Below are 12,528 nucleotides of genomic sequence, written 5' to 3' on the forward strand. Positions count from 1 at the left end.
GGGGGGGGCTCCACTCGTCAACATACTTGTGCCCCTCTTCTCCATTCTCAGCCCAGCCCATTCGGCTTGAATTGCGTCACCTTCTTCCTCGGAGACCGGCGCTGGACGTCTGGCCACGCCGCACGTATTTATTTCTGAGTCTCACACTGGTCCAATTATTATTTTTATTATTTTTTTTTTACTAGCTGACATTTTCCACCGGTGCTTGTGTGTTTTGAAAAGACCACTGTGTGCTTTTTGGACATCCGCATAACAGGATATGCTTTTTTTTTTTTTTTTTAAAGCCTGACGAAGAAGAAAAAATAAAAAAAATTAGGCCAGCGTTAGCAATTTAGCGAAAGCCGAGGGTCATCTGTTTTCACTTGGGCCGCTGAGTACTTGACATGCGGACCGTAAATAAAAATATGCATCTTTTTCGGAGTCGTAAAGCGGAGCATTTCATCGTCGTCGTGCTTGACAGTCGACATGTCCTATCCGGTCAATGACTGCGAAAAGAGGAGGGAGAACAAGGAGATATTGACTCCTAATGTGCTAACGCAATCAGTCCACGAGACTGTTAGCGAGAGGAATCAGTTGGCGCTGCTTACCACCTCTCATCGAGGCCAAAATTCCACACAGCAGCATGAGCATTTGTGGAGTAATTTTGTTACTCTGGTTCTTTTCATAGCCGGAAATCCACTCTTTTGTCAGCTGGTTAGGACACGGCCTTCGATTCTTAATTTGCTCCACGTTCCCTTTTGCTTTGACTTTGTTTGCGAGCGTTACCTGGCGACGGTAAAAAAAAAAACAAAAAAAAACGAATCTCCCCTTTCCCCCCTGTCGTCATCGTCCCCCTACCCTCTGTCGCGGCGGTCTCGCATTGCGTGGTCTCATTCCCGGAGCGGAGGCCCGCTCGCTTAGTACCGGAGTGCTGGCCGCTGGACCTCAGTTGAAAAGTTGCGTGGACTTGAGCACAAAGTCATTCCTCGAAGCTCATCTTGGCACCTGACACTTTGGGCAGGATGGTCGAGTCAGGTTGGCCGAACGATTCAACGATTTGAGTTCGTTTCACACGTGGTGATCAAACCGATTTTCGAAAGACGGAACCTGACACCGGAGATTAATCGATCAGGCGAATCTGGTAGATCCCCTCCCCCCCCTACAGTCTGCCTGTCTTTAATCCGAGGGGGTTCCGAGATTTGTTGCGATTGTCACGATGTTTTTACTGTATGCCGCTTTAAGGCGGCAAAGAGTGTCTTTTGAGCCTCCCCCCCTGACGCCGTGGCGAAACAATCCGGTCAAAGGGATTGACTGAGTGCGGTTTGCTTAGTTTAGCCACTGATCTCTGCTCCGCTAACAGGATTAGAGTGGCTGCTGGTACCTCCACCCCTTCGGTGATTGCGGTGGACCTACTGGGCGAGCCCGCCCTTGTCCACTCTCGCTTTGTCCTCTTACCGATTTAACCTCGTCAGTTTGCTGAACTAATGAGGTGTATATTTATCCCGATTTGTCAGTGTGTCATTCGACCTTTTTCGAATTGTTTAATCAAACCTACGGCTCGCGGGCCAGAACCGGCCCCCAAGGAGGGTCAATCAGGCCCACAGGATATTTTAAAAGTGAAAAAAATACATCAAAGACACAGAATGAATATTTTAATAAGCTGCAATTCGTGGGTCATCCGCTAGGGGGACCACTGTTTTGATCAGAGTAGAAGACAACATTGTTTTGATCAGAGAAGAAGACAACAGCAGTCTCACAGTCTGTCACTGAGATGGACCCACCACAGCAGTCAAAGCCAGCTACCTAATTGCTAGCGAAATAGCATTAGCATCAAAGCCGTATTCCGACGGTGACTTTGTTCAACGATGCCTGATGAAGGCGCCTGAACTTGAATGTTCTGAGAAGCGACAAGCAAGGGTTAAAATCATGACCCTTTGCCCCCCCCCCCACCGCGCGCAAAGAAGAAACTGGCAGGTTCACGGCCTCCGTACTTTTGATCGCAGCGCTATTCTTCTCACGACGTGAAATGCCTCTCGGTTCGATCGTCTGACAGCTTCAGGGCAGGAAGCCCTTTTACTACCATGCGATGCGTGTATTCAATTGGGCGTAACGTTTTATCGCCAGCAAAGAAAAATGTTCTCAACCGGCTTCCAGAGACGGTCTTGGTATGATTTTTAAAACACATGTAAGCCTACTGCAGGTGCCCAAGTGGAGATAAATGGTCGGCGTCCACCTGCTTGGCCTTTTTTGTCTCTGTTCAAAAGTGTCTTGTTTGGTGCGACGCACATGCAAACCTTCCTTAGCTACGCTCATCGACGTGTTTGTCGCCGTGGGGGCAACATAGCCGGTTGATAGCATCCACTCACCCGCCAACAGATCAGAAACAGATTTTAATGCTTAATGGGTGGCTCTTGCTCGGTCAGGCCCACCGATAACCTCTGACGTCGACGCCTAGCAATCGCCGCCCACGCCCTCCTCCCTTTCAGACCAGCGAGCGGCAGTCGGCGACGTGAAGCCATCTGTCGCTCAATCTGGATGCTCCGACGGCAACCCCCGGCCGGAGCTTTCGGTGTCAATCGTGCTTTACAGTAACGCGTTACAGCGCAGGCCCGACGGTTTGCAGTCAAAACCGAGTTCGTCTCATTTATTTGTTCACCCAAAGAAAACGGGCTTTGGAGTAAGATTTTCGAACACCATCCATCGTAAATATTATTGGCTGTGTCTGTCACACTATTTCACTCACATAATACTGACTGGGGACCGACTTGAATTACGCCGGCGATGTTTTTGGTTGGGGAGGTAGTTTCTGTTTGATTCAATCAGAGTATGACAACGTCAGACAAGATGGCGGCACGGGCACCCGCAGTGGCTCCTCTTGTTGTCTGTTGTCTGTTTAATCCATTATCTGTAGTAGTCTTCAGAACAAAGAGGCGACAGAGGGTTGATTTGTAACTAAACTAATAAAAAACAAGGGAAACATGACACGGGTTTTAAATGTCGTATGTCGGGCCTGCAATAAACCAAGACCCCTTGTCGAGTTATTTGGAAAGCTAAAGTTACATAATCATCTCTTTTCATGTGTGTCACAAAAGGCGGTCCTTGAAATGATCAATATTCGGACATGTTTTGCAGCAGGACATTTTCGACCGAGGAGTTTCCCAACCCGTCTACCGTAAACTTAAACCCTGCTGGGTCTTGGCGGTCTCCCGGACTAACTCCTGGAGAAAAAAAAAAAAAAAAATTCCAGAGAACCACCGAGCTGTTGCGCGCTCATCGCAAAGATGTCTTCAGCTCGTCTGCCGCAGGTCCTCGGTTGCATAACCGTGTTCTGCTGGGAGACACATGGCAAGCAGAGAGCACAGGGCCGAAAATGGGGAAAAAAAAAAAAAAAGCAACGATTGTTGTTCTTGTAAAGAGCGCCTCAAGTCAGCCGTTAAGACGGACGACTCAATGAATGCTTTGATCCAGCCAGATTCCTCCACGAAGCGCGCTCTCAGAATGTAACGGAAGATGTCTCACGCCCGACTTTTTAAAAGCGTTGAGCCTGGCCGGCTCGCTGAACGTGACCGCCCAGCTCAAAGGCGACATTCTTTTCTCCTCGTCCGTTTCAGGACATCACCGGATCCCCCAGAGGACAGTGACCATCGGTTCTCCACTTTCTATTTCCAAGAATCTGAAGTCATCTTCTCCAACGCTCCCTCAACAACCGCTACTTAAACACCATCATTACGTTCCCATTTCCACCAAAGCCCGACCCTGCCGTAGCGCTGCGATGTTTAGATTGAATCCCGACGTTCCATAACAGAACCGTGACATCATCGGCGCGGGGATACGACAATCAATGGCCTCGTCGTCGCAGCTGTCCGCGCTTTCCCGAGCGTCGACTCGACGGACGGGTGATTTGATACAACGGCATCCAGCTGTGTGGGGGCGGGGCTACATTTCCGACAGCGTTGATGTGGAATGCGGAAACTAAGTCTTTGCTCACCAACACAAGCACCCTGGCCCCCAAAATTCTGTCTTGCTACCTCTGCGGCGCCAAAATATGAACTGTCGTTCCCTTCACCGTGTGTCAGGAATATTCTCCAAAACTTTGTGATCCCTGGAAACCTTTTGTTTTTTTTTTGTTTTTTTTTAACAGGGGCCGTGACTTTTAATTTATGACCAACTCCATCAAGATGGATACCGTAGCTCGTCCTCCAGTCGCCAATGTCAGGTTTGCAGGGACCTAGCGTTGAAATGATTTGCAAGATTTTGCCACTGAGTCACTAGGCGCACAGTAAAGGGCGCCCTGGAAAAAGGGAGGGGAGTCAAGGCTCACCCATGGATTGATTGGATATGGCGCTTCTACCGTTCTCCAGTCCTCCCATTCCTGTCACTCAACACGCTGCTTTGTAAAAGTGGCATCATTTACACGTTTACGTTCCATCAAGCAGTCCAATTCAATCACAATAACGGGATACACGAATGAGCCGGAGCCTATCCTAGCTGATCATAGATGAAAGGTGGAGTACACCCTGGACTGGTCACCGGCCAATCACAGGGCAACAGTAGGAATGCTAAAAAAAAAAGTTAAAAAATAAATCTCTGCTGGATTGTCGTGCTTAGTGGAAATAATGTTTGTGTTGGACAAAGGGTGTGTCCCACAGCAGAGAATTTCTCCTAACCAACTCCAGACCAGTTCGCACCACTGAAACTGAGATGCAAAGCCCTATCCTCAGGGTACGGATGGTGTGAGTCTTCGTAAAAAGCTGTCATGAGAATGGCAGCTGCTTGCTCGCCTTATTGGGCTGCACGCGTTCTTGTCAGCCGGCACACATGAGGGATGTGAACTATGGGAATGCCAGACGTGGCCAAAGCCCGCTCGCTCTCGGATAAATGCTTCAAGTTCCGTCACGTTGCGAAAGTGTATTTTGGGGTGGGGGGTGTTCATCGCTCCCGTCCTGCCTGAATTTTTCAAATGGCTACTGTGAATATTTCACAGAGCAGAGCTGATAGCTGCGAGATGAGATTGCTGTTTTGGTTCTTTGATTGCGCGAGTCAGCTGTCATTTTGTTGTATTATTTTTTCGGGGAAAACGTGACGTAATTCTCTTATTGACACTTTGTACCGCATTTCACCTGTTCAACCGAGTTGACTTCTTACCGTGAGCCATTTGCATAAGCTGCAATAAAGCCCGCCCGAGACGTTGAACCCAAATTGATTGGCTGATAAACGGCTCCTTTTGTCAGGCATCGTGACAGCTTCGTCGAGTTTGCATCTCCGGCTAGGCGCCGTTACCTCGCTTACATCCGGCAGGTATGCAGCAAGAATGTGTGTTCCCCTCATCCTCTTGAGGGTACGGTGGTCCCACCTCAAACCTCAGCCGTTGATTTCCGAGATCGTCTTACACTCGCTCTATATAGGCTCTTTTATAAAACCCGCGTTGGCCCAAAAGGAGTCTTTCAGAATTTCAACGTTTACATTCAAGACGGACTGCATGACAGTCTATAACGGCTCTGCGTCTTGAATCAGGTGTTTGTCTGCATACTTCGAATTGCCGAAGTCTCCAGACGTGGGCGGCGTCTAACGGAGCTTGAATCCTACCTTTGTTTGTTTTGGTTTTTTTTGGGGGGCGGTGGCACCGCAGACCCATCAAATCCCAACTGGTTTGCTTTCCCAAAAATGTTATTTTTGGCTTTTGTTGCGTCGGAGTTTCAATGTGTGTGTCACGTACCGACAAGCACCATCTGGACAAGTTGTGTGATAAGCTCCCTTATCGATTTATTTCAGTGATCTGGACCTCTCAATCGTTTTGGACCGCTGTGAGAACACGTGCTGTCGTGCAATTGTGTATTTGTGTGTTGATGTTTTTCTTTTAATGAGGCGTGGCCTTAGCAAGTGGCATCAGGAGCATTGATTCCAGCACCAATTGGCAATTTTCCACCTGGTCACATCTGCACCATGCTCCTTGCGAGTGTTTTCATTTTGCAGTTGTGTGTTTTGGGCCGCTTGTCCTGCTCAATAAAACGTCTGAAAGTAATCAAACCTATAAAGTACGACCTCTCTTAAAACTCACTCGGTACCAGCCAATTCTGGACCAAGTCTGAAAAGACGTTTAAAAACGTCTTTGGGAGTGGATGAGTTAAAATTCAACCGACCTACGTCTCGTACATTGAAAAAGTCGCAAGCGAGGGTACTCGTGAAGTCGAGGTACCACTGCACCGGTTTGAGGTGTCTGAAGTTGGGAACCTCGCAACACCACAAAGACGTTTTTCTTTTGTCGTTTGTTTGAGAGCAGCTGCGCACGAGTGAATGAGCCGGCGACTGAATGCTTGATTGGCAGAAGCATTTGTGTGGCTGGAGTCAGAGGTCGTCCGCGTACAATTGTCCATACCGGGCAGAGATCCGTAACTGTGGATCTCGCTCATATGTGCAAGGTTCATGCAGACACACACACACACACAGAAACACGTACCCTTTTCCTCCACTCTGTTTTTGGGTGAGCGTCTAACCCAAATTCTCTGCAACCGCGGTGAAGGAAATCCCCTTTCTCCCCCCCCCCCCAGTAGGACGCTTGTCAGAATGAAAACACAGCTGGTGACATGTTCCTCCTCCCGACGCCAGGACGAGGCGATCCCGTTGTGTTTCTGCAAAGGATTCAGTCGTGGAGGGGGCGAAAGTCAAGAAGTACCCACTGCAGGCGTATTCACGGCAACTCGCTAGACATTGTGATGCTCCTTCCCGACTGCCTCGGCCACTAACAGACATAAGGACGTACGTATGATGATTAAAAAAAAATCCAAAGAGAAGGGTGGAAAGGTCAACCTGAACTCTGTGGATTTTATTCATTCATTTCAATGCAGAAAGTTGATTTGAGATACAGTTTTGAGTCATCTCAACTCCAGTTGAGTCGCCGACTGAATGAAATCCGTAAGTCGAGGCGCCGCTGTACCCCATAATCAGCTCGCCGCGCCTCTCCCGTCGACCGTGGGATTTGCATCCACCGATCGTACCCTTCTGTGTGAAGACAGGCTTTTATGGGTGTGCACTGACGCTGGGCACGTAGCGGGAACAGTCTGTTGGCCGGCCCTCATTAGCCGTCCCTTTTGTTACAGTAAGCCTCACCTCGCGGAGGCCAGATGCAGCGTGTCCAGATTAGATCCCACACCCGCTAGGAGTCTTGAAAAGCCACCCCTGAATCAGGCCTAATCCCCGCAGCAAGACTTTCTCTTGTCTTCATCTGCTTTTTCTCTCTGCGGCGCACAGCTGCAGATGCATATGTTTGTCACAGACAAGCCGAGGAATTGGTCATTTTAGCTTTTGAGGGCTCGAAACCCCAGAGGCAGGTCATGCATCGGTAGCAGGGCCATTAATTGAGACTTTTATTTTGGAAAACAAAGATCCCGACTCACCTGAGAAGCTGATTATGAAATATAATGTGTGCAGATCGCGAGAGAATTGTTTTGCTCGTCAAATTTGGCCGTAGCAAGTTTTGCTCAGGTCAGCCAATCAGAAGACGGAAAAGTGAAAAAGCGAGAACCAATTTGAAATTTGATCGGTTAAATAAACAGTCCCAAGTTATGATATAGTCGAAGTCCCATGCCTGGTTCTGAAAGCCCTGGGCAGATTACATTGGCATGGCGACACATAGACGCTGAAATCTGATTGGACAAAAAAAATGTAACATGTCCTGGAAGCTTTCCAGCCAAGAGAAAGTCTCGGAACTGTAGAGAATAGACTGTTGGGAGTAACTTTGACAATTTACAATTGTAGGAAACACATGTTAGATTTGAGGTTGTGCTTCTGATAGTATTTAGGCCGGCAGAGAAGGCCCACAATCAGATATTTACAAATTTGTGGGGGGTGGTTTGCATTATTACACAAAGCAGAGTCGCAGATAATCATTTAATTTTGTTCAATCTGGTTTTCCTCTTCGAGATGAGTTCCGCTACTCTGATAACTCCATTTGGTATTTGTTTGAAAGGCCGTTCAAAGCTTGTCAAACTGCGAAAAAGGATTCCGAACTTGTCCACGAGAAGACTCGCTCCAAAATTTTGGGAGTGTGTCTGTGGGGAATTTTTTTTCTCCATTCAACTAGAAGAGTGTTTTTGTTTAGGGCAAAATATGGCTCAATTTCTTTTTTTTTTGTAGTTCATCCCCGTGGTGTTTAATAGGCTTCTTCCACAAAAAAAAAAACAACAAAAAAAAGCTTGTGTATTTCCCCTGTGTTGTCTTAATTTTGACACAGCTGCAGTCTGCATGTTGTCTTTGGCCCGGCCGCTCGTGTTGCGGTCATTTACAGAAAGATCAGGCAGGGATTCCAGGATCCAAACTGCACTGTTTTGGGTCTGACCGCAAGCCGGACCCCGTGCGGCGCGAGATAACAACGAGGGAGTCTGACGAGACCTCCCAAAAAGTTGCGACACCAACTTGAATGTGTTGTTTCAGTTATTCGGGGGCGACAGCCCCGCTCACCTGGGGGTGGGTCGCAAGTTGCCTCGCAGCGCTGCATTCTGGCGTTATTTATTCTGCGCGATCGAGCTTTTCTTGGCCCGCGCTTTTACACCTCAACGGCATCCCAAAAAGTTTTTCAAAGAATTTGAACAGCTGGTGTTAAAGAGCCGCAGACGCTTTTACTGTGCGTTGAAATGCGTCCTTCCGTCATCCTTTTTAACTCGTCGCCGCGCTCGTGACAAATTAAAGTACACACCGGTGGGTTTTAATTGTCTTTCAATATATCCCAGACTCTTTCGGGCTGCATTATCTTTGTTTGAGCGCTCGTTGCCATGACAGGTCGCCAAACAAGTCTGAAGAGCGATTCAATTAAAATAGTCCAACTCAACTCTTGCGCTTGGACAGTGATGAGAAGTAACAAATATTGTACATGAGTAGGTTTCCTGTACCTTACGTTTGAAAACGGATGTCTGTCCCTTCAACTCTTTGTCAAAACAGGAGTGCTACTTTTTTATCCCCTGCTGAGAGCAACATCAAAAAGGCGTACATAGCGAGGGTGATTATGGTCTTTCGGTCTTACACTAAAACAAAAACAAAAACAAAAATAAACAGCTAATTTCTTACACTGCTAACTGGAAAGAAAAGAGCGCCAAAAAAAAAGCTAATTTAGCATTTACTCTTAGCTAGTTCAGTGTTCACCGAGCTACGGGAGCATGTTTTAAACATAAAAATTGAGTCAATGCTAGCTAGTAGAAGAACATATGTTGTAAAAACTGGTTTTGTACATTACGGACAGTACAAATAAAGTTTTGCTTTTGTGCCTCAGTACATTTCAGATTCTGTACATTACATTGCTAACTTTTACACTTGTCTCGTGTGGTATTTTTACACAAGTATCTGTCCTCCTGAAGTACTTTTTTTTTTTGCTAGCACTTAGCTGACAGTGTTAACTAGAATAGCTAAGATGACCCCAATGATCCGAAAAGCTTTAGCAACCCTTTTGCCAGGGCATTAAAACATGACCTACTTTTCCCACTTGTAGCGTAAACAGACAGTGGCAACATCCAAAACACACACACACACACACACACACACACACACACACACACACACACACACACACACACACACACACACACTCACACCCACCTCTCACCCCCACCCCCACACACACACACACACACACACACACACACACACACACACACACACACACTCACACACACGTCACTTTCTGCTGTGCATTTGAATTTGGAACCAATTGCAGTCTATCCTCACCTCCGAGTGTGTGGTGCCCATTCAGTGGAAGCTGAAATGGAACCATGTCCACTAACCGCTATGGAATCACATGGAAGTCAGCGGTCCAGTGGCTGTCAATTGTTGTGATCGAGTTTGTTGCTGTGACAATGGTGGGTGTCATATTTCTTAGCGTCGGCATAGCTAAAAGCGACACTAGGGGAGTTTCCTGCCACAAGACTCCTGCTGATCATGTGTTTCGGGTTCGACAGAATCCCCATGAACTGACAAAGTAGCGCGGTGGCTTCTGATTGGAAGTGCTCGTTGTGAAATTAGCATTTTAAAAAAAATGGAAACAGCCTGTGGTGTTTTTCCAAATTCCTTTCTGAATGCAGCAGTTCCAAAAGACAAAAAACAACAACATTCTTTTGGGTCTAAATCCCACTAAGATGACAGATGGGCCTTTTTCTATTTCGACCGTCTTTTCCATAAAGAATATCACGTGCTATTTCGGGCCCAATGCGAGAACTGGATTCCGCTAAACCAAACTCTGCGAGGGGAACATTCCACCACTGGGGTTCCTGTTGTTGTTGTTCACGGTCACGCCGCCGTCTCAAATATTCCCCTCCAATCGAAACACAAACGCTTTTTACATTCGCACCACATATGCTAGCGCTAGGCTAAGCAAGCCGCCAAACCGCAGGGCTTGTTGATGGACGCGCGTTGGCCGCAGTTGAATCGCGAGCCTGTCCCCACCGCGGCTGTTAATTACAGCGGGGCCCGAGGGGGAAAGTGTGATGAAGCGTCACGTCGGATCCTTTGGGCCACCGGAGAGTGGGAAGACCCCATCTGCTCCAGTAGTATCGGTCCAGTAGCAAGCTTCAACTTCAAAGCTAACCCATCGTACTGTTGGTCAACAAAACTCGTTTGTCACGGCTTCGTTGAAAAGCATCGTAACATTTGTGGATCATTACATCCCTACGAACACGTTCTCAACCACAGCTTTTTTTTTTTGGCCTGTTGTTCATGACTGAATTTCTCAATCAAACGCAGAACCGACGTGAAGCTTAGCTCACGTTAGCCTAGCTAAACGACCGAAATTGGGTTATTAACGTCGCTTACCTGTCTGCGTTAGCTCGATGTCATAGTGGTCTCTTACCTACGAGGTGAGTTGTTGCTATTTTGCGATTTCACAATTTTATTGCAACTTCATCCTTGAATACAAATTTTAACTTTATGGTATTCATTGATTCCCACTGTTAAAAGCATGTCGTTGGCAAAGATAAAGAAGCATTTCCGAGTTAGCAAAAGTCTACCAATTACAGATGTGTTCATTTGTGTCTGTCCAAAAAAATATACGAAATAATCTTGATCGGGTTGAATTTTTTTATTGTATTGTGCCGTTACGAATTCCACCTGTGTCGGCCCCCCTGTAGCGTCAGGACCGGGAGTGAGCGATGTGGAGATGGAGGAGACAGGAAAAGGAAAGAGGCAGCCTGGGTGTATGCGAGTGTATGTTTGTGTGTGCATACCTCAAGAGTTGTGTGTGGCCAGTGGGTGGGTGCGTTAGTCAGCCGTTCAGTCGGTCCGTCCCGGCTCTGCGCAGCACACTCGGCTGCTGAGTGGAAGCATCAGCATGTGTCTGCGGGACGTCCAGAGGAAGGAGCTTGAGGAAGGATGGACTAGCTAAAGACGACCGGGATCGTATTTTTGGATACGTTTAATCCTACCACGCCGACTTGGCTATGCCATGCTGGCCCAGAGGAACGGGCTTCCCGCAGGCTGCAAGCCGGTTCCTCTCCGGGATCTCGCCGACTTGAGGGAGGTGGACTCCGAGGGCTGCTGCTCCCTCTCGGCGTCGCCCTCCTCCGGAAGATGTCCCTGGGCTCGGCTAGCCGGCGTGGACTGCTGCTTGTCGGAGCCGTACTGCCTCTGGTTCCAGCTTTTGGCCAGAGCCTACTGGGGCGAATTAGAATTGGGTCTCAAGAGTTCCACCCGTGGCGTCTCCTGGGCTCGGCTGCGGGAAGCCTCCAGGAAGAACTGCGTGCGATCGCGGGTAAGCCGCGCGGGAATCTGAAAGCATCCCTCTGCGATTTGACATTGCGAAGGAGGCGCGAGGCAGAAATTCCTGGATGTGTGCTTACTTGAGGCTTTGAGGAACACTCCGGCGTATAGGTTTACATCGGAGGCATTCAGAGGGGAGGGGACTTTGTTGTGCTGTCTGAGGAATTTTCTGTGCGTCATTCCGGTCTCTTGTGGCAGCGCGGTCCCGCTTTATTGACCGATATCTTTAATTGTGGGTTCATTTGGTTGCGCTAAATGACACCGGAAAAGCTCAACAATGCATCTTCTTCGATCGAAAATGACCGTGTTTTATATTCCGCTGGGGTTGGAAGCGAGTCAGTCATTGTTCAAGCTGTATTTCAAGTGCATATTTTCCTGCGATAAAGTGAATTCCCGGTGACTAATGTTAAAATGTCTGCGGTCGGAGAGCTTTGGAAAGGAAAAGTGCGAGGGAGTCGCGAGAGGTAGATGGATGACGTCAGCCGCTTCGGGGCTGACTCAGGCTAAGAAAAACATACTTTTGGGGTGAAAGTGGACCAGCGCTGACATTCACATTCAAGTCACGACGCTGCCCTCATAGAGATGACGACATGCAAATCTGTCGGGTCTAGGATACCATCCCAGAGCCAACCCAAAGCGTCCATCGTGAACCTTTTTGGGGTCAGGTTCCTGAACTCACCTGTGATGTAGGCGCCATCTATATATATTTTTTAATTATTTTACCCTACCTACACGCTTCCAAAGCACCTGTTCTCTCTCTCTTTCTTCCTATCAAGAAATCTTATCACATCCCTTTAGCGGAAAACGAAAACG

General features: G+C 47.9%; 1 protein-coding gene and 1 long non-coding RNA gene across 6 annotated transcripts in view; one reads left to right on the plus strand and one right to left on the minus strand.

The window, feature by feature from the left end:
• LOC109524695 (rho GTPase-activating protein 21-like) overlaps positions 1–12,528 on the plus strand; it is a 54,579-nt gene that overhangs the window by 20,284 nt on the left and 21,767 nt on the right. For 2 of the 4 annotated variants that reach the window (XM_019884727.1, XM_019884728.1), the window contains exon 1: positions 11,288–11,707. The exons of the other annotated variants lie outside the window; for them this stretch is intronic. In XM_019884727.1, coding sequence (XP_019740286.1) covers positions 11,402–11,707 — 306 coding nt within the window. In that variant the 5' untranslated portion in view covers positions 11,288–11,401. Of the gene's footprint in view, positions 1–11,287; positions 11,708–12,528 lie in introns of those variants that run through there. 4 annotated transcript variants of the gene reach the window in all.
• LOC109524699 (uncharacterized) lies at positions 9,997–11,493 on the minus strand. Of its 2 annotated transcripts, XR_002170001.1 has the most exons (3): positions 11,382–11,493; positions 10,815–11,293; positions 9,997–10,777 (listed from the first exon to the last, which is right to left on the minus strand). It is a non-coding gene; the product is annotated as an uncharacterized LOC109524699 (long non-coding RNA). The 2 variants fall into 2 exon arrangements; XR_002170000.1 differs by having other exon boundaries at positions 9,997–11,293.

This window comes from Hippocampus comes, unplaced genomic scaffold, assembly GCF_001891065.2.
Source record: "Hippocampus comes isolate QL1 unplaced genomic scaffold, H_comes_QL1_v1.1 scaffold501, whole genome shotgun sequence".
NCBI lineage: Eukaryota > Metazoa > Chordata > Actinopteri > Syngnathiformes > Syngnathidae > Hippocampus > Hippocampus comes.